Raw genomic sequence first — 20,912 nt, 5'->3', positions numbered from 1 at the left:
TAGGACAGAGGATGCTGTTTTCTCCCTATTAGCTGGAGTTTGAATGCAGCCTGTGCTTCAACTCAATGTATTCTATCACCCCAACTCAGGTCTTGGGCCTTGGGAGGGATCGGAAGGCTCAGAAAACACAGGTAGGTCCCAGGGTTCTTGTGGATCCGAGGACTCTGTTGGGAATCCCTGGGACTGGGTGCTAGACCCCTGCCAGCATGTCTGGTCTGGGCACTGGCCAGCTCTGAGATATAGAGATGGTTCTGTTTTTTACAACTTGTCCTTCTCCTCGGTGATGCATCACGGAGTTCGCATCAGCCCCCTTTATTCCTTCCGGTGTAAAGCCCAACGTGCAATATCTGAAGACCACGGTAAGCTGCCTTTAAGTGGTTATCAATTCTCCAGCTAGACCATATGAACTTGGGTTATTCACTCCTTCGCTGGACTTCAGTGTTTTTATGTATAAAATCAGGATACTGGGCCACAACCATTCCAGCTCTGAAGTTGACACTATGAGTCTCCAGTCATGGGGGATGACTGGGGAAAATGGCTCCAATGTGAACTGAGGACAAAGGCATCCCCAGGATAACCAGTGTCCACTTTATCCCATTGGCCACTAACTCTCCTTCTTCCTTGAATTTTATCAACAATCTGGGCTTGAGACTTCTCAAAATGTTCCCAGTGAAATACTTCAGGGATAAACCAATCAGTCTTATATTCTGTCTTGCCTCTAGTTCTGGACTTCTCATACTCTATTGCCTTGGCCACGTTCAGCCTTACCTAGAAAGATGGGGTCAGTCCACAGGCCTTTGAGGGCAAAGGCCCATTGCCGTATAAGCACAGATCTTCACTGTCCCCAGTGACCAAACCAGTCACATCACAGTAGGGTATGCAATGTCTTCCCTGACTGGTTTACCAGCATGTGAATTTCATTATTTTTGGGTAGAAACATTTAGCCTATTATCAACTGCCTACATTCATGACCTAGGTGAAGAGGGATTGCTATTTTAGTGAGGAGTTCTTGGTGATAAAGATGCCATTGTTCTTTTGCTTCAGTCCTGTGCCCGGTCCAGCCCAAACCCTAAGCATCACTATGTGGCATAACCACGCGGGTACAGCTGTGTAACAACCCACTTTCCTGAGTCCAGACATCGGTGACCAACTTGTTCCGGTTTGCTTGGGACTTTCCTGGGTTTAGCGCTGTATCCAGGAATCCCCTCAGTCCTTGGCAAACCATTACATGTTGCTTAACCTAGACTAGACCTTTTTAGGGCAGCTTAGGTTTCGATTTGTTTGATTGAGAGGGGATCAGGGGTCAACAACCCACAACCCTGGATAATCTGAAGATCTCCTAAACTGCCGGTAAATCAAGGAACTTGGCATGCATTTCTCCTGACTTTCAAGCTGGAGATATAACCTGTTTTTGCGAATGCTTCAGTGGATTTTTATTCCTGCTCACGCTTATCAGTAGGAAGTGGCCTCTAAGTGCCCATTTTGTCAGTGTGGAGGCTGTACCAGAGTGTACTCTATGGCCATCGAGAGCAATCATCCAGGTGTGTGTGCATGTGTGCTGCTGGGGGGATGGGAAAAGATCCAGGACTCTGAGGGGTTCCTAGCTCCTGGACCTGTCCAGAGTGAACCAAAATCAGATTCTTCAGGACTGCTTTCCTGCTGTGGACAGCAGATCTTGGGCTGCCAACATACATGCCATGATTTTCTATACCCTTGGTGAGGTTTTATGGCAAAGCTTGGGAGTTGAGGCAAAGAATATATGCAATGCTTGGCTGGAGAGCTTTGCAATGAGAGTGGTGCCCTTTATTGTTCACCAATGTAATCTTGCAATAACCAGCATTTAGGGGTAGGCAGGCTCCTGAGAATGGAAGCTCAGCCCCCTCCCTTCTCTGTGCATAGCAAGCATCACAGCATTTCCCTGCATGGTCTCAGGGACCTCACGCGGCATGAGTGGTCCTAAATTCCAGAGCACTGTCCTGCTGTTATGCCTCTCATGGAAGTATCTCATCCAAAGCCGACCATTACACAACTCCAGGGACACCACTCAGATTTTATTCTCTGTGGAGTAGTCAAAAATACAATGTGAATGATGCTGTCTGTAATTTCACAATTACTTCATTTGGATCAGAATTAAAAATAAATTTAATTCTGCTCCAATATAGCACTGCCTTCGCACTTTTTATATCCTCTTTCGTTCAGATCCTCTTCAACCCATCTTATCATCCATCAATCTTATTCCTCCCCTACAAATGCACACCTTGTGAGAAAGCACACAGCTTATTTTTTTCCAGCAGTCCTTCACAAACAAGGATGAGTAACACTGATGCCGTTAAGTTTGTAAGAGCCCAGTGGATGTATTTTACAACCGCACCCACGAGGTGGTGCACTGGCTAAGTCAGGTCTGGTGAAGATGATGTGGAATTTTCAAAAACCCTTGTGGGCTTTGTGATGCGACACTTGTTTGGTCTGAGAAGGGTGGTAGGAGGGGAAGAATCCATGGGTCCTGGTGTGGCTGAGAATCTACTTCAACAGAGAACTCTGTGAGTAGATCCTGGTGGGCTGATCCTGAACTTGGTCCTCCTTTTATCACTTACCACCCTTCCTATGACATTATGGTGATGAACAAGAGGTGGCCATTATTCTGGAGATATTGGTGAGATACGTGCACTCCAGATGGTGGGAGATAAACCCCTCAAAGATTCAGGGGCCTACTGCTTCAGTGAAGTTTTTAAATGTCCAGGGATCAGGTGTGACCTCGGAATTCTAACCAAAGTAAAAGGCAAATTGCTGTATCTTGTATCCCTACCACAAAGAAGGAAACAGAGCACCTGGTGGGCCTCACTGGTTCTGGAAAGAACGTGTTCAATACCTAGGAATACTGCTCAGGCCTATGCACTGGGTGACATCTTTGAGTCGGCAGAGGGTGGGAAAAGGCTCTGCAAGCAGGTTCAAGCTACACTGCTAGCAGCCCTCCTCCTTGGACCATATTATCAGACCTGTGATGGTGGAAGGGTCAGTGGTGGGAAAACTCCAGTGGGAGAATCACAATGCAGATTTCTGGGATTCTGTAGCAAGACTATGCCCTCCACACTAGAGAATTATATGTCTTTTGGGAAACAGCTCCTCATATGTAATTGGGCCATGGTGGAGATAGAATGTTTGACTAGGGGACATCAAGTGATTCCAAATCTGTAGCTGTCCATTGTGAACTGGGTTTTGGTGGCTTTGTCAATTCATAAAATCATATGGGCCCAGAAATTCATCATATGATAGAAATGAGTCCTCCGGGAGTAAGCTTGAGCACAAATGGAGAGTGTGAGTAAGTTGCATGGACACACAGCCCAGAACAATGTGTCACCTGTCAAAATTACACCAGCACCTCTCCCCCAGCTCAAATCTATTCTTATATCGGGATTATGAGCTGAAGGAGAAGGAAAATACCTGAGCTTTGTTTGTGGATAGTCAGCTTGGTGAAAATTGGAAATGGACAGCAGCTGTATTACAGCCACATTCTTAAAAGACACTCAGAGGGAAATTCCTTCCCAGTGGATGAACTTTTGAGCACGTTGTCATTCCCATTACTTGGAAGATTATTATCCTGAGGTGAGAATATATACAGATTCCTGGCAGAAGCCAATGACCTGGCTGTCTGGTCAGAGGCCTGGAAGGAGAAGAACTAGAAGGTCAGATATAAGGAAGTATGGGGTAGAGGCGTGTGGGTTGATATACGGAGGTTAGCATGGAGTGTGAAGATTTTTATTTTACACTTTATCGCTCACCAGAAAGCACCCAGTTCAAAAAAGTCACTGAACAACCAAGGAGACGTGACTTGGCCAACTGACATTAACTAGCTTTGACTTTGGCCACCTCTGAACTGGATGGAGTGGCCAGAGTGGCAGAGATAGAGGCTAGAGGTGAATCCCACAACAAGGACTCTAACTTACCAAGACTTACCTAACTACTGCTGTCTCTGAATATCCAACTTTTCATCAGCAGAAACCAGTGATGAGCTCCTGATAAGGAACTATTCCTTGAGGAGGCAAGCAGATACTTGGAGGCAAATGGACTACATACTGCGCCTTCTATCCTGAAAAAAACCGGTGGTTTGTTCTCACAGAGATATATGTATTTTCTAGGTATGAATTTTTCTTTCGTGTCACCAGAGCCTCAACCAGGACTGCTATGTAGGGGTTTATGGAATGCCTGACCCATAGGGATGAAATCCATTTGGGGACTTAACATTACAGTGAAATAGGTGCAGGAGTGGGTCTAGAACATGGTAGTATCACACGCCACACCATCCAGAAAATCCAGGTTCACAGAGCACTGAAACAACCTTCCAAAGGCACAGCTGAAGCACCAGCTCAGAGACAATAATTTGAATGAATGGAGTACCATACTTCAGGATGCAAAATATGCATTGAATCTTTCTCTTCCCTCAGCTAAGATTCATGGTTGTCCCTATCTGTCATCACTCCCAATGACCCACTTAAGTAGTTTGTGCTTCTTATCCCTGTAACTCTGGTTTCCTCAGGGTTAAAGGTCCTGGTCCCAGAGATGGAACGTACTTGCCATGGGACACAGCAAAGATTTCATTCACCTAAAAGCTAAAGCTGCCACCAAAGAAGCTCCTTGTGTTCGGGGACCAACAGGGAGAAGATAAGTCACCATCATGCAGAAGAAATTGATCCTGAGAAGCAGGAGGAAATAGGGCTGCTGTTATACAAGAAAGGCAGGAAGGAGTTTGTGTGGAACCCAGGTGATTCACTTGATCACCTCCTAGCCCCACTGTAAGCATAAAGAGACGTATGTAGCAACTCTAGACTGAGAACAATACGGTAGCCTAGGGCTCACACTCCTCAGAAATAAGGATTTGGGTCACACCATTAGGAAAGCCATCAAGACCCGCCAAGGTGATAACTAAAGATAAGGAGAATTCAGACTGCATAGTGGAGAAATAAGAGAATATGTGTACAATCTGTGTCCCTGAGACTAGATACAGTGATGGGAACTGTAATTCATTCACTCTTCTGAGTTTCTGCTTCAGGAAAAGAGGCCCATCAGAACCATGGAGGTCTTCTCCATTGACCAGTATGGAAGAGTAAATCTGTGTAGGGCAAGGGGTGGACTGTGGAGGTCATAACAAATATGCCAATTGGATCTCCTGCATAGTTGATTGACAATCCCAGCTGCTGCCCCTCCAAAACCACCACTATACTTGCACTGAGGCCATGCTTCCTGAAGGCTCTTCTCAGCCAGTGACTGAGTGTGGCAAACATACTAAGGCAGGGCTTCGTGAAATATGTGGAATTCCTCACTGGACAGCTTTGGGTTGTGGACTCCCAAAAGGCTTAGCTGAGCCTTTCTTGGAACTGTACTGCAGGCTGAGACCCTTCCTACCCAATCCTATTTCCTTCCCCTTTTCCTTCACAGGTGTGAAATCTGTATTGCAGTCTGAACGATCTCCCTGCCTTCTCTTGATCACTCGCTGTGGAAATTTTGACTGACACTACATTCAATCTGTGAATGAATTTGAAGAGAACTGTCATTTTTATAAGATAGAATCTTTAAAAATTCATGAATATGGCATATTTATTTATCTCGATCCTCTCTAACTTCTCTGAATAAAATTTGTCATTTTTAATATAAAGGTGTTGCACATATTTCATTGGATTCATACCTATATAATTATTGTTTTGGTATGATATTTAAAAATTACAGTCAAAAGTAAAAACAGTGGTATTTTAAAATTACATTTCTCTATTTGTAGCTTATATAGAGAAATGCAATTTATGTGTATTGATCTTGTGTTCAGTGTCTTTGCTAAATTAATTATGAATTCCGATAGTTTGCCTGTAGATTCTTTTAGATTTCCTTCTAATCAGATCACCTGAAAATAATGTCAGTTCTATTTTTCCCTTTCCAATAATTACACTTTAATTTTTCATCTTATTGCACTTTAAGATTTCTTCTCCCTCCCTCTCGTATAAAATGGAATAAAGGTGCTCATAACATAGACTCTCGAATCATGCTTGATCTCAGAGGGAAAGATTTGTTTGCTATAGTTTCTTTATAGGTACTTTACATCAGATTAAAACAGTGTCCCTCTGTTTATAGTTTGTGTCTTAGTTATCTAGTGCCGCTACAACAGAATTACCACAAGTGGATTTTTTTAACAAAGAGATATTTATTTTCTCACAGACTAGTAGGCTAGAAGCCCAAATTCAGTGCTTCAGGTCCAGAGGAAGGCTTTCTCTCTCTGTTGGCTCTCGAGAAAGGTCCTTCTCCTCACACTTCCCCTGGTCAAGGAGCTTCTCTGCTCAGGGACCCTGGGTCCAAAGGACACAGTCTGCTTTCTTGGTGGTATGAGGTCCCCCAACTCTCTGCTTGTTTCCCTTTCCTTCTATCTCTTGTAAGATAAAAGGTGATGCAGGCCACACCCCAGGGAAACTCCCTTTGCACTTGATCCGGGAAGTGATTTGAGCGAGGGTGTTACATCCCACCCTGATCCTCTTTAGACACAGGCAGAGATTTACATAGGTAAATCACAAAATGAAAGACAACCACACAATACTGGAAATCATGGTCTAACCAAGTTGACATGTATTTTTGGGGATCACAACTGAATCCATGACATTTTCCAAAGGTTTTTGTTAACATGATCGGATGTTGAATTTTTTTCAAATGCACATTTTGCATCTATTGAGATGATCTTTTTTTTTTTTTTAATTCATTCTGTTGGTGTGGTGAATTTCTCTGATTTAAAGATATTAAACTACTTCGAATTACTGGAATAAACTCCACTTAGTCATGATCAGTTATCTTTTCTGTATATCGGCGGACTCCATTTTGTTTAGAGTTGCATCTATGTTCATTAGAGAGATTATTTATTGCCTGTAATTTTCCATCAGGTCAACTTTGGTGAGAGGGAGCTGATGCTGTTGGGTCCATACATATCCATCTGTGCCTTTAAAAAAAAAAAAAAGAAAAGAAACCTCAGAACAAAAAACCAAACTCTTTGCCATCTAGCCGATTCCGACTCATAGCAACCATGTAAACAGAGTAGGACGGATCCATAGGGTTTCCAAGGAGTGGCTGGTGGATTTGAACTGCGACCTTTTGGTTATCAGCCGAGCTCTTAGGCATTGCAGCACCAGGGCTCCATCTACCCTGTTAACCACTACTTATTATGTCCCCCTGGATAGTTAAATTTTCCTTCCTGTCCTCTGCCATTCAGGAATTCCATCATCCACACTGATATTAAGAAGCCCAGTTCCATAGTAGCATTCTTCACTATTATTCCCATTTTGCAGTGGATAGCTCCCATTTTTTTAGCTCCCATTGAACTTGTCAAACATGCTGTTGTCTCTCTCGAGAGTATTTCTTGTGGTCTTATGAGGGGAGTGTCCTCTGGCTCTCCTAAGGAACACGGTCAGGTGATGGGCTCTCAGTTATTGCATGGTAAATTCATTCTAACCGAGCCTTCCAAGTCATTCTTGAATACTGTGCCTAGGAAGTTCTGACAACTCTACCTCATTTCTGAAGGTCATCAGTGTGTAGTAACCAAACATCAAGGAGTCATTCTGGCAAACCGTTTGGACCAGCTCCAGATGTCCTTGCCTAAAATTGAATCCCAAGTCATGGACTAGTGCCCCCATGTCAGTGAAATCTCTTTTATTCAACCCTTTATCTCAGCTGCCTCGTCTAACACTCCCCAAAGCCCCAGTGCCGTCTAGTCTATAGGATAGAGTAAAATCCTCAAATTCTCCCTTTCTTCCTATTGGTTCATGGTAATTAGGTTCTGAAATTCCTTTGGCATGCAAACTTTTTTTTTTTTTTTTTTTTAACCAGAGCAGGGCTTGTACTTCCGATTGTGTTTAGGCCTGCCTCTTGTTATTGTCTTGCAGCAACAAGGTGTAGTAAGATAAATTTCCTGGGGAACAAGCGTCTGGGAGGCACCTGCTTTATATGAGGTCATTGCCTGGTTTTCAGGGACGGGGAGGCTGTTCTTTTCTGGCAACAAGAAAGGATGAGAGTAATTTGGGGGATCTATCTTTTTTTTTTTTTAATCATCCAAATACCCAAGCCATGGTATTTTCAATCACATCATAAGCATGTGAAAGCTGGACAATGAATAAGGAAGCCTGGAGAAGAATTGACGTCCTTGAATTGTGGTGTTGGTGAAGAACAGTGAACATACCATGGACTGCCAAAAGAACAAAACCAATGTGTCTTGGAAGAAGTGTGGCCAGAATGCTCCTTAGAAGCAAGGATGGCGAGACTGCGTCTTACATACTTTGGACATGTTGTCAGGAGGGATTAGCTCCTGGAGAAGGACATTATGGTTGACAGAGTACAGGGTCAGTGGAAAAGAGGAGGACACTCAACCAGGTGGATTGACACTGTGGCTGGAACAATGAGCACAAGAATAACAATGATTTTAAGGATGGCTCAGGACCATGCAGTGTTTCGTTATGTTGTGCATAGGGTCGCTATGAGTCGGAACTAACTCCACGTCACCTAAGGAAAACAATATCATCCAAATGTCCCCATCCCAGCTCTCAAGTTCTAATCTTCCCTAATTAGGCCTCTGACCTTGGTAGAGAAGTCAAACACTATGCATTTAGTCTCCTTTACAGCTCTGTCACCATTATAATCAGGTACTGGGCCTCAGTTTTGTGCACAGTATGCCCTGTAGTCGTAGGAGATTAAAGTCTCCTTAAATGTTACCCTAGAAGTGCTGTCTTTTGCTGCATGCCCATTATTTCCTTTATCAAAACCTCCAGTTATGTAGAAAGAAGCCTCCCCATGCTACTGTCTTTATAAGCATCATCACCTCCATAGGGAGCACCTGTTGTAGCACTTGATCTCCCAGTGCTTTTCCTTCCACCTGCATCTAATCCAGGTTGCCAGAGGGAGAACGTCAGTAACTATGCTGCCCCTATATGCCAGGGGTTTGATCGCTTCATTTACCACTGGTAATGGGGTTTCTATAGCCTTAAGAGAAGAGGAAGATCTATTCTAGATGCCATTTCGAGACTCTGATTTCGAGGGTCATTCCTGATACCAATTGTCTTAATTCAGGGTTCTTGGAAAACAGAGTCTAAGGCAAAGCATATATACCAATCCTTCATTTTGGTGTGTGGTGTGTGTGCATGCTTGCGTGTGTGTGTATGTATAATTCCAGGGAAACAACGGAGAAGGGAATAGAAGTAAGGAGGTAAGAAGGGACAGCATAAATAGTGTGGTGGATTACTGAGCTGACTACTGCTTCTTAAGAAAACAGAGCTGTGTGCTTGGTCACAGAGGATGTCTCCAGAGAGGTCATATGGGAGCACTACATCTTGGAACAGTCTGTCAGGGATGGGTATGGGGAGGAAAAGTGAGCGAATTACCTGCCGATTCCTTCCTTCTTGTCTTTTGTCAGTTTATGTCTGCCTCATAGGACTTTAACTCCCCGCACACTTGCGCTTTGCAGAGGTGGCTGCAAAGTCCCAACACACGTGAGTGTTTGCAGTACCTGGACCCCCGGCAACACTGCCCAGCCATCTTCTTTGTGGGCATGGGAGCTGTGGTTGTGCCAGGGTGGTAGCCGTCATAAAACCAGTTTCCTAAATTCTGGGTCACAACCAGGAGGCTTCACCTTGCAAGCAACAGTCCTGCAGTGGGTCTCTAACTTCCTCTCCTCCAGCCCTCCAAAGAGTTATAAGCCCTTGAGTCCCTTGATTCATTGTCTTTTTGCCTAAAATATAGGGAGTGGTTTCTGTCTTGTGCACTAAACCCTGACAGTTGCCAATTGTGACTGCAGGCTCCGAGGCTCTTAAATGCACCTGGAGACATGGGACTGGATGAGGTGACCTCCCAGCCCTGTGGCTCTTGGGTCCATATGATGGAGAGGAGAGAAGAGAAGTCATAGAGTCTATACCATCTGTCCCTCTTCCTCTATGCAAAGCATTCCCACGAAAGTCTGCAATGCCCTTGGGTCTGATGCATTCCAGCCTGGTGCAGAAGAGCTGGAGCTGGAAGCAGGAGCTGGAGGTCAGAAGGAGATTCCCTGGGGGCACAGTGAGGAACAGCTGTGCTGAATCACTGCAGTTTATCTTTCTCCTGTTTGCAGTTCTACTTTTTCCCCTGCTGGGGTGACCACAGGAAACCCTGGTAGTATAGTGTTTAAGTGCTAACCAAAGGATTGGCGGTTTGTAGCTGCCAAGCGCCCCTTGGAATCCTATGGGGCAGTTCTACTCTGTCTTATAGGGTCGCTATGAGTCGGAATTGACTCGATGTCAGTGGGTTTTTTTTTTTTTTTTTTTGGTTTTGGGGCAACCACTAAGAAAACCAGAGCCTTTGTAGATCCAGCCTGGTCCTACCTGGGCACTGGGGTTGGTGCAGCTCCCACAACATAGAGCATGATCGAGGCCATATCGAAAACCTGGCCATTGTGTTTCCAGGAGGCTGAGAAAATCAGTGCAGTTGCAAGAAGACCCAACAGTGGTAGCTGGGCTCTGGGAATGGCATGAGCCATCACTAGCACCATTCAGCTGAGGAAGAAAGGCACGGGGCCATGGTGCGGGGGGTGGGCATGGTTGAGGGGAGCTGTGTTGAAACATAACTTCTGTCTCATACAGTCTACAAGTGGCAACAGGGTGTATTAAAAAGAAACTATTGGGTGAATGAAAACAGAAACCAGAAAGATATAAAACACATCAGATATAATCTTCTTAATTTCATGCCAACTGAAATTCACACACAAAACAATACACATTAAGAAAACATGCACAGAAATAGATACATATTAAACATGATAAGTGTGTAGTGAGAGAGGGAATTGGGAATGGAGAAAAATTTTAAAAATAACGAAAATGAAGAACTTTCCTGTAGCAATGTTGATAATACGCCATAAACCTAGGGGGATTATCAGTCCATTCCTCCGCACCGTGATTCAAAAAGAGCAAATGGCAATTAAAGTACAATGAAATCATATTGGTTATAACACAGTATTCAAGAAGCACAAAAGTTTTTTCAATGTAAAATTCAATCGTTTTTCCTCTTGTCCCCAACTACTCAGTCCTTCTCCCCATGGGCAACAATTATAACTAATTCTTGCATGTCCTTAACTGATGGATTTAAAAACCATAATTACTGGCTTTAAGCAGTGATCAAGGGAGATCTGATGCGAGTGGGAGGGTGGGTGGAGATGGAGGCAGAGACTGAGACTGCAGCTGGTGGGGCTGGTGGGCCAGGCTGGCGAGAGGTCCTGCTTGGGGTAGTAGCAAAAACTTGTAGATACATTTTCAAGGAACGTTGTGGGGAATTTTGGGGTATGAGACAAGTGCATGAGAGAAAGGGGTAAGTCCAGAAAGCTGGTAAGTTTCACTGAAGACTGAAAGAGGGGCTGACTGGGGAATGTGAAGAGCCTGGGAATAAGCCCCATCCTGAAACAAAAACAAATCCACCGTCATTGAGTCGATTGTGACTCATAGCAAGTAGAACTGCCCCACAGGGTTTCCAAGGAGTGCCTGGTGGATTCGAACTGCCCACCTTTTGGTTAGCAGCCATAGCTCTTAAACACTACACCACCAGAGTTTCTTAGCAGCGGTATTAAGAGTCCCAGGGTGGCTCAAATGGTTAAGTTCTTGGCCACTAACTAAAGGATTGGAGATTAGAACCTTCCCAGAGACATTTTGGAAGAAAAGCCTGGAGATCTTGTTCCGAACGGTCAGAGCCATGAAAACCCTACGGAGCAGTTCTACTCTGATGTACTCGGGCTTGCCATGAGTCAGACTGAACTCGATGGAAACTGGTTTGTTTTTTCTGTGATGGTATTAGGAGCAGTTGTGGGGAAGAGTCTGAATGGTCCAGGATTTCCTGTGGGGAATTTTAGGGGCAGGGGTAACAGGCAAAGAGCAAAGTTCAGTGATTTCACGCAGCTGTACCTCAGTGTTCTCCCAGGGACTCTCCTTCTGACTGCCAGCTCCTGCTTTCCACTCCAGCTCTTCTGTAGCAGGTAGGAACACATCAGGGCCAAAGGCGTTGCACCGACATTCATGGGAATGTTCTGCATAAAGGAAAGAGGACAGATGCTAAAGACTCTATGACTTGTCTTCACTCCCTCCATAGGAAGCCAAGAGTCTCAGGGTTGGGAGGCTACCTCTCTCAATGCCATGTCTCCAGGTGCATTTAAGAGCCTGGAAGCCTGCAGTCACCATTGGCATCCGCCAGGGTATAGTGTAGAAGGCAGAAATCACTCCCTACTGGTCTGGGTTTATATATATATATATTTATAATCAATTTTTATTTTGCTTTAATTGAAAGTCTACCAATCGAGTCAGTCTCTCACACAAGAATTTGTATACACCTTGCTTTTTTGCTTTACATTTCTAATTGCTCTCTCCCTATTGAGACAGCATGCTCCTTCCTTCTACTCTCTCTCCTTGTGTCCATTTGTCCAGCTTCTGGCCTCCTCTGGCCTCTCATCTCTCCTCCAGACAGGAGATGCCAGCATTGTCTCATGTGTCTACTTGATCCAAGAAGCTCATTCTTTACCAGCATCATTTTCTATCCCACAGTCCAGTCCAATCCCCATCTGAAGAGTTGGCTTGGGGAATGGTTCCTGTCTTGGGCTAACAGAAGGTCTGTGGACGATGACCCTTCGGATCCTTCTAATCTCAATCTGACCATTAAGCCCGGTCTTTTTACGAGAATTTGGAGTCTGCATCCCACTGCTCTCCTGCTCCCTCAGGGCTTCTCCGTTGTATTTCCTGTAAGGGTAGTTATTGGTTGTGGCTGGGCACCATCTATTTCCTCTGGCCTCAGGCTGATGTAGTCTCCGATTTATGTGGCCATTCCTCTCTCTTGGGCTCATAATTACCTTGTGTCTTTGGTGTTCTTCATTCTTCCTTGTTCCAGGTGGGTTGACAATAATTGATGCATCTTAGATGGCTGCTTACTAGCGTTTAAGTCCCCAGACGCCACCCTCTAAAGTGGGATGCAGAATGTTCTCATAATAGATTGTGTTATGCCAATTGACTTAGATGTTCCCTGAAACCATGGTCCCAAACCCCCGTCCCTGCTACACTGGCCTTCGTGGTGTGCAGTTTATTCAGGAAACTTCTTTGTTTTTGGCTTAGTCCAGTTGTGTTGACCTCTCCGGTATTGTGTGTTGTTTTTCCCTTCACCTAAATAAAACTTATCTATTTTTTTTTTATTATCTAATTAGTGAAAACCTCTCTCCCTTCTTCCCTCACTACGTCCTCTCGTAACCATCGAAGAATATTTTCTTCTGTGTTTAAACTATCTCCCCAGTTCTTATAATACTAGTGGTATACAATATTTGTACTTTTGCAACTGCTGTTTTTTTTTCTTGTTTGTTTAATTTCACTCAGCATAATGTCTTCCAGGTTCCTCCATCTTATAAAATGTTTCATGGATTTATCATTGTTCTTTACCGATCGTAGCATTTCATTGAGTGAATATATCATAATTTATTTATCCGTTCATCTGTTGATGGGCACCTTGGTTGCTTCTGTCTTTTTGCTAATGTGAACAGTGCTGCAATGAACATGGGTGTGCACATATCTGTTCGTGTAAAGGCTCTTATTTCTCTAGGATATATTCCAAGGAGTGGAATTGCTGGTTGGTATGGTAGATCTATTTCTAGCTTTAAGGATAGGCAAATCGTTTTCCAAAGTGGCTGTAGCATTTTACATTCCCACCTGCAGCGTATAAGTGTTCCAGTCTCTTCACAGTCTCTCCAACATTTATTATTTTGTGCTTTTTGAATTAATGCTAGCCATGTTGGAGTGAGATGGAATGTCATTGTAGTTTTGATTTGCATTTCTCTAGTGGCTAATGATCATGAGCATTTCCTCATGTATCTGTTACCTACCTGAATGTCTTCTTTAGTGAAGTGCCTATTCATATCCTTTGTCCATTTTTTAATTAGGTTGTCTTTTTGTAGTTAAGTTTTTGCAGTATCATGTAGATTTTGGAGATCAGGCGCTGATCGGAAATGTCACAGCTAAAAGCTTTTCTCCAGTCTTAGGTAGTCTTTTTACTCTTTTGGTGAAGTCTTTGGATGAGCACAGGTGTTTGATTTTTAGGAGCTCCCAGTTTTCTAGTTATTCTTCTGCACTGTTATTAATGTTTTGTACAGTGTTTATGTCGGAACCGACTCACCAGCACTGGGTCTTGGAATACTGTTTATGCCATGTATTAGGATACCTAGCATTGTCCCTATTTTTTCTTCCATGATCTTTATCATTTTAGATTTTATATTTAGGTCTTTGATCCAATTTGAGTCCTTTTCTGTGCCTGGTGTGAGGTATGGGTCTTGTTTCATTTTTTTGCAGATAGATAGCCAGTTATGCCAGCATCACTTGTTAAAAAGACTGCCTTTTCCCTAATTAGCTAACTTTGGGCCTTCGTCAAATATCAGCTGCTCATATGTGGAAGGATTTACGTTTGGAGTCTCAATTCTGTTCCATTGGTCTATGGCAGTACCAGTACTAGGCTGTTTTGAGTACTGTGGCAGTATAATAGGTTCTAAAATCAGGTAGAGTGAGGCCTCCCAATTTGTTCTTCTTTTTCATTGTTGCTTTATTTATCCAGGGCCTCTTTCCCTTCCCTAGGAAGTTGGTGATTGTTTCTCCATTTCATTAAAAAATGCTTTTGGATTTTGGATCAGAATTGCATTGTATCCATAGATGCCTTTTGGTAGAAGAGACTTTTTTACAACGTTAAGTCTTTCTATCCATGAGCAGAGTATGTTTGTCCACTTATGTAGGTCTCTTTTAGTTTCTTGCAGCAGAGCCTTGTAGTTTTCTTCATATAGGTCTTTTACATGTCTGGTAAGGTTTATTCCTATGTATTTTATCTTCTTGGGGGCTACTGTAAATTGTGTTCATTTGGTGATTTCCTCCTCAATGTTCTTTTTGTTGGTGTAGAGGAATGCAACTGATTTTTGTATGTTTATCTTGTATCATGATACTCTGCTGAACTCTTCTATTAGTTTCAGTAGCTTGCTTGAGGATTCTTAAGGGTTTTCTGTATATAAGATCATGTCATCTGCAAACAGAGATACTTTTACTTCTTTCTTGCCAATCTGGATGACCTTTATTTCTTTACCCAGCTTAATTTCTCTGGCTAGGATTCCAGCACAATGTTGAATACGAGTGGTGCTTAACGGCATCCTTCTCTGCTTCCCGATCTCAAGGGGAATGCTTTCAGAATCTCTGCATTTAGGGTGACATTGTCTGTTTTTTTTTGCCCTTCATTATGTTGAGGAATTTTCCTTCTATTTCTATTTTGCTGAGAGTTTTTATCATGAATGGATGTCGAACTTTGTGAAATGCATTTTCTGCATCACTTGATAAAATCATGTGGTTTTTGCCATTTGTTTCATTTACGTGATGAATTACATTGTTTTTCTAATGTTGAACCTCCGCTGGTATGAATCCCACTTGGTCATGGTGAATTATTTTTTTTGATAAGTTGTTAAATTCTATTAGCTAGAATTTTTTGAGAATGTTTACATGTAAGTTCATGAGGGATATAGGTCTGTAATTTTCTTTTTTTGTGGTCTGTACCTTGTTTTGGTATCAGGGATATATTGGCCTCCTAGAATGAGTTTGGCAGCATTCCATCCTTTTCTATGCTCTGAAATACCTATAATAGTAGTAGTGCTGTTAATTCTTCTCTGAATGTTTGGTAGAACTGTGCAGTGAAGCCTCAGGGCCAGGGCTTTTTCTGTTGGCAGTTATTTGATTTCCTTTTCAATTTCCTATTTTGCTATGGGTGTATTTACTTGTTCTAACGCTGTTCATGTTAGTTTAGGTAGGTAGTGTGTTTCTAGGAATTCATCCATTTCTTCCTGGTTTTCCAATTTGTTAGAGTACAATTTTTCATAGTAATCTGATATGATTCTTTTAATTTCAGTTGGGTCTGCTGTGATATCGCCCATCTCATTTCTTATTTGGTTTATTTGGTTCACCTCTTGTTTTTCCTTTTTCAGTCTGGCCAAAGGTTATCAGTTTTGTTAATTTTTTTCAAAGAAGAAGCTTTTTGTGTTGATAACTCTTTCAATTGTTTTTCTCTTCTGTAATTCATTTAATTCTTCTCTAATTTTTATTATTTGCTTTCTTCTTGTGCCTGAGGGTTCACTCCCTATATTTTCAGCAGAAAGACAATTAACCAAGAGTGTCAAGGGCTTATAACTCTTTGGAGGGCTGGAGGAGAGGAAGTTAGAGAGCCACTGCAGAACTGTTGCTTGCAAGGTGAACCTTTTCACCTGAGACCCAGAATTTAGAGAACTGGTTCGAGGATGGCTACCACCATGGCACCACCATAGCTCCCATGACCACAAAGCAGATGACTGGACAGTGTCACTGAGGGTGTAGCTTCCGTGAACAATCACCTGTGTCGGAGCTGGCTTTGCAGCTGCCTCTGCTGCACCTTCTAAATCTCTCTGGAGATTCTCAACCTAATCATATCCGGGCCCTAGATGCAAAAAATCTCAGATGTGATTTTCCACTTTCAGTCTCCAAATAGGAGAGATTGAGAGAGTGATTACCATACTGACAACAGAGCTGAATTTGGATTTCGACAGTGGCTCCTGGCTTATACCCGGGGTACCCACGTGGTGTGTGGGAGAAGATACTGAAGTGTCTCACTGAGCATCATCTCTGGCTGAGTGTCAGTCCTTCCTCTGTTAGTAATCGCAGTCTCCCTCTGGGGATTCCTCTGAAGATCTGGCAAGATGATGTCAGTGAAGGTGTTTCTTAAAACATAGCGATCTTCCCTGACGGGAAAGATATTGTTCCCAGGGAATGGTGGCCACAGACAGCTCTCACAGAGGGGCTCATAGCCTGAACAGTGTGACAACCAAGGCTTTGTGAATCACAGAGGCCCCACTCACTGCTGCCGTTGCCTTGAAGCCCACATTTTCCTGGGTGGAGGTACCTGTGGGAGTCTTCTGTGCAGGGTCATCTGTCCTGGAGTGTGGGCTCCTGCAGGGCAGGCAATGGTATGACCCCTTGCCCAGTCCAGATGTTAACACCATCAGAGGCTCAGCAAGCTGTCAGTATGATTAGGAGAGGGTTTTGAAGTCTGAGAGATATGGGTTTGAATCCCGACTTTGTCATATTCTATCTGAGTAAGCTTGAGAAACCCAGCCTCGGTCCCAATTTGCTCATCTGTAAATATAAAAAAAAAATCTATAAGAAGGGAAAATACCTACCTCACAGTGGTAGAGAGCCTTATGTGAACTCACAGGGCTCTCAGGGACTCTGAGGCGATGTACATAAAAGAGTAACCCACTGCGTGGCTATCTACAGTACTTGGAAATTGAGGCAGTTATTACTAGCCATTGATAGAATGTTGTGGAATGACTGAATGAACAAACATGTGTTTCTTCCCTCCCAGATCCCTAGATTCCATCATCCTTGAGCTATGGCAATGTACTCAACTCTGTCCACACCTCTCTTGCATGGGGCCTCCTCCCACTGGCCAGGAGCCTGGGCTGGGCAGTATTGTGGTGATGTGGCCTGATAGTGGTAGGCACTGGAGACCCAGCATATCTAGAAGGAAGTTTTGAGGATAGCTTCTTCTGTGTGTCTCCCCACCCAAAGTGGTGCAATGTTTGGAGAAACTAATGAAGACTGCCACAGGGTATCCAGCCTCTGTGACAATCTGAGGCTGAGCTGCATAAAGGGCCTGTGTTGTGCCCAGATGCACAATCTCACTAATTCTGCCCTCTGTGATTATCCTCAGCTCCAGTAAGTTTGCACCTGTCTCTGTTCTTTCCTAGGAGTCATGCCTGGTGCCCACCTGCTCTGCTGCCTGTAGCTGTGGGGGAATACTAACCTGGCCTGGGAGTCAGTGTGTGTGGGTTCTGCAACTAATAGAGTGGGACCTTGGGCTTGTCCTGGCAAATCCCATATCCCTTTTTCTCCACTGGTCTCAGTGGGGGGCTGGCTTGGCTAGATGATCTTGTTATTCCTCTTGGCTCAGTATTAGGTGCTTTTCTAAGAACTGTCAGGTAAAAAATATCTTCCTTCTGTAGCTCTTGGTTTTCTTTACTCCCTGGTTTCAGTGCACTCTTTTGGCACAAGGTCTTCCAAAATAACTCTGGGAAGGTCTTGGAGGGTGGAGGGGTCAGAATTGGTGGTGGCTGTGTACCGAGGTGCATTTTTGGGGAATTAAACTTGAGCCTCCTGTTGGGAAGGTGGGAATTCTACCACTGTGTTGGATAGCCAGAAACCCAGGATTCCCGACCTGATTGCTCAGGCTGGTGGTCCTTGGTAATTTCCTAGGTGGAAGTGGGGAGAATGGGGTAGACCAAAGGCTATGCTTGATGGGAATGTCTTGCCTTGGGATTTGATGCTTCTCTTTGTTATCTCGCTCCCAACTGGGTGAGCCGGAAGACATCGTATACCCATCCCCTGTAGGTCAGCCCCTTGCCCCTCACTAACACAGCCTTGATCTCCACTGTTCCCCTCCCTCTCCTCCCAGACTCCCCTAGGAATGGTGTCAGGACCGAGGACTCAGTTCCACTCTCCCCTTCCTGAGACCAATTTACCTCACCATTTGAGAGAGACAAGTTCCTTTTGTTCTGTCTTATCTCAGTCCCCACTCACTCCTTAGCATTGTCCTTCAAACTCTCTTCCACCCAGTTCATTCTCATTGATTTCTTGTGTGTAGACTCTTGTCTTGGAATAAAAGGCAAGCTGAGCAACATTGCAGCTGAGAAAGTCAAGATATGCCACACTCCAGCTGAAAATTTGGTACTGAACTTGGTCGAACTATTTCATAGATACACTGGGTATGATGATAAGATCAGTAGGGCTTACTTGTTGAAGCTGCTGAAGGAGAACTTCCCCAACTTCCTCAATGACTGTGTGAGTAAGGGTCTTGCTTGTCTGGGGCAAGAAGAGGCTGTGTATGTGTGTGCAGGGAGGAGACTGGGTCAGTGGTTGGAGTTCATAGGCTTTGGCATGTCTGAGGACCCCGCTTTGAAATGGATGCACTGTTTGTGATTGGCTGATCTGGAATCTGGCCCTTCCTTGATTCACTCTCCACACCTCCTTTCTCTCCTCATTTTACCTTCAGGTCTGAGGCAGGGCTAGTCCCATGTAGAGGCAGAATGGAAGATTTTAGGAGCTCAGGACAAAGAGTCATGCTCTTTTTTCTCCTGGGCACCTGTTCTGCCTCTCCTGCTCCCTGTTGCATGACCCTGGACCAATCACCCACAATCTGATCCTTAGTTTTCTCATCTACAAAAGGAGATAATAGAACTTCATTTCCTGAGGTGGTGTTGCTGAAATGAAATGATTTATTTGAAAATGAGAAAAAGTGGTGGACATATTAGAGACTCAAGAAAGTGGTATAATTTGAAAGTCAGTGAACAGACTAAAGCATCTGCCTTCCCACTGGTCACTGAGAGTTCCCCCAAGGGTCTGGTTGCCTTGGGGTAAAAGGTTGCCTCCTAAATACTCCTCTTCACATTTTCCTGGGAGAAGGGGTTATTGTTAGCTGCTTTTCAGCATCATAGAAACATGCAAGCCTTCACTCCAAGGTGAGTGGTGGCTGTGCACCAAGGTACATTGGTGGGGAATTGAATTCGGGTTTCCTGTTTGGAAGGTGGGAATTGTACCACTGAACTACCACTGCCCGTGGAATCAGAGGTTAACATAGTGAGAATCATGCACCCTACAGACAGGGCCACCATCTTTTACACTGGCAAAATGCATTCATAGCCCTAATTTCATTTAAGTGTGAGAAGGAATCATTAGCACAGATTGAGACTAAGGAATAGAATAAATGGGGCTGAACTGATAGGTTTTGTTTGGAAAGAATTTAAGTGTGAAGAGCATTAGAGAATGAGGAGAGTAACTGGCTGGGTTGTATTGGTCCACTGGGGGAAGAATGAGGACAGTGCATCTGAAGTTAAGGTGGTGGAGGAGCCTGAGTCCACTTCTCATTTACCAGTGTACTCCCCATGCAAGTTGCCATTTTTGGCCAGAAAGCTCCAGTGAAGAGAGAAGGCTTGACTGCTTGACCCCAACTCTCCATCCCTATAGCCTCACCTGGCCACCACACCTTTGTTTCAGCCCTAGGTGTTGTCTCTTCATGTGGCTCTATTCTCCTCTTCTCCCTGGATAGTATTTTTATGTTTGTTTGTATGTTTTTTAACCCCACAGGAAAGAAGGGGCAAAAATTACTTATCCAATGTCTTTGATGAAAAAGACAAGAATAAGGATAAGAAGATTGACTTTTCCGAGTTTCTGTCTGTAGTAGGAGACATAGCCACTGACTACCACAGACAGAGCCATGGTGCGCCGCCCTGTTCCGGGGGATGCCAGTGATCCCTGGCCAGTCCAGCCTACAGGCCTCCAGAGACCCCCAAAACAATAAAGTATCTCCTTGCACCTGATACTTGGCATTACTTCTTCCTTCTCTTTTGGTGGTATGAGTGGACAAGTGGACAAATACTGACTCTCAGCTTTGTAGACTTTCTTCAAGGGGGGTCAACTCAGCTGACATTTCCTCCAGAGAGGCCTTCCTGGTCTTTCCCCAGGCCCACTTCTGCTCCTCAGGGCCCCAATGTAGCCCAACTGCTGGCATCGCAGGAGGGCCCTGCTAGTATGGCACATGCTCTTTTTTCTCCTGGGATAGAGCTGGGATCCTGGGGTGTCCCTTTGTCTCCCAAGTGGTGCCTGTCTGTGCTGCAGTGTATAGGGGGTGGGGCATCTCAGGTGTGGCACTGAGATGTCCATCTCCCACCTGGCTGTTTAGGAAAGAGCGAGGAGGAGGAGCAGATGCTTTATTTCTTAGTCCTTCAGTGAAGTTGCTTTTAAGAACCATGGAGGAGTTGGATCTCTCCTCTGAGGTCAAAAGGACATCCTGGGCCAAAGTCA

At 44.2% G+C, this 20,912-nt stretch overlaps 1 protein-coding gene across 1 annotated transcript; it reads left to right on the top strand.

Moving 5' to 3' along the window:
• Window positions 1-283: 283 nt before the first annotated feature.
• LOC126071466 (protein S100-A7-like) lies at window positions 284-20,360 on the top strand. Its single transcript, XM_049875658.1, has 3 exons — window positions 284-359; window positions 18,697-18,893; window positions 20,196-20,360. The coding sequence occupies exons 1-3, from the start codon at window positions 284-286 to the stop codon at window positions 20,358-20,360; spliced, it is 438 nt and encodes a 145-aa protein (XP_049731615.1).
• The last annotated feature ends 552 nt before the right edge of the window (window positions 20,361-20,912 follow it).

Source organism: Elephas maximus, chromosome 3 (assembly GCF_024166365.1).
Source record: "Elephas maximus indicus isolate mEleMax1 chromosome 3, mEleMax1 primary haplotype, whole genome shotgun sequence".
NCBI lineage: Eukaryota > Metazoa > Chordata > Mammalia > Proboscidea > Elephantidae > Elephas > Elephas maximus.
The sequence above is the reverse complement of the archived record's forward strand: the minus strand, read 5'-3'. Positions and strand labels throughout refer to the sequence as shown.

Bases quoted from the DNA above. Each gene is read 5' to 3' on its own strand.
- LOC126071466 (XM_049875658.1), top strand. From the start codon at position 284: ATGCATCACGGAGTTCGCATCAGCCCCCTTTATTCCTTCCGGTGTAAA. The intron at 360-18,696 runs GTAAGCTGCCTT...TCTTGTGTGTAG, and splicing joins TGCAATATCTGAAGACCACG to ACTCTTGTCTTGGAATAAAA. The intron at 18,894-20,195 runs GTGAGTAAGGGT...TTAACCCCACAG, and splicing joins CCAACTTCCTCAATGACTGT to GAAAGAAGGGGCAAAAATTA.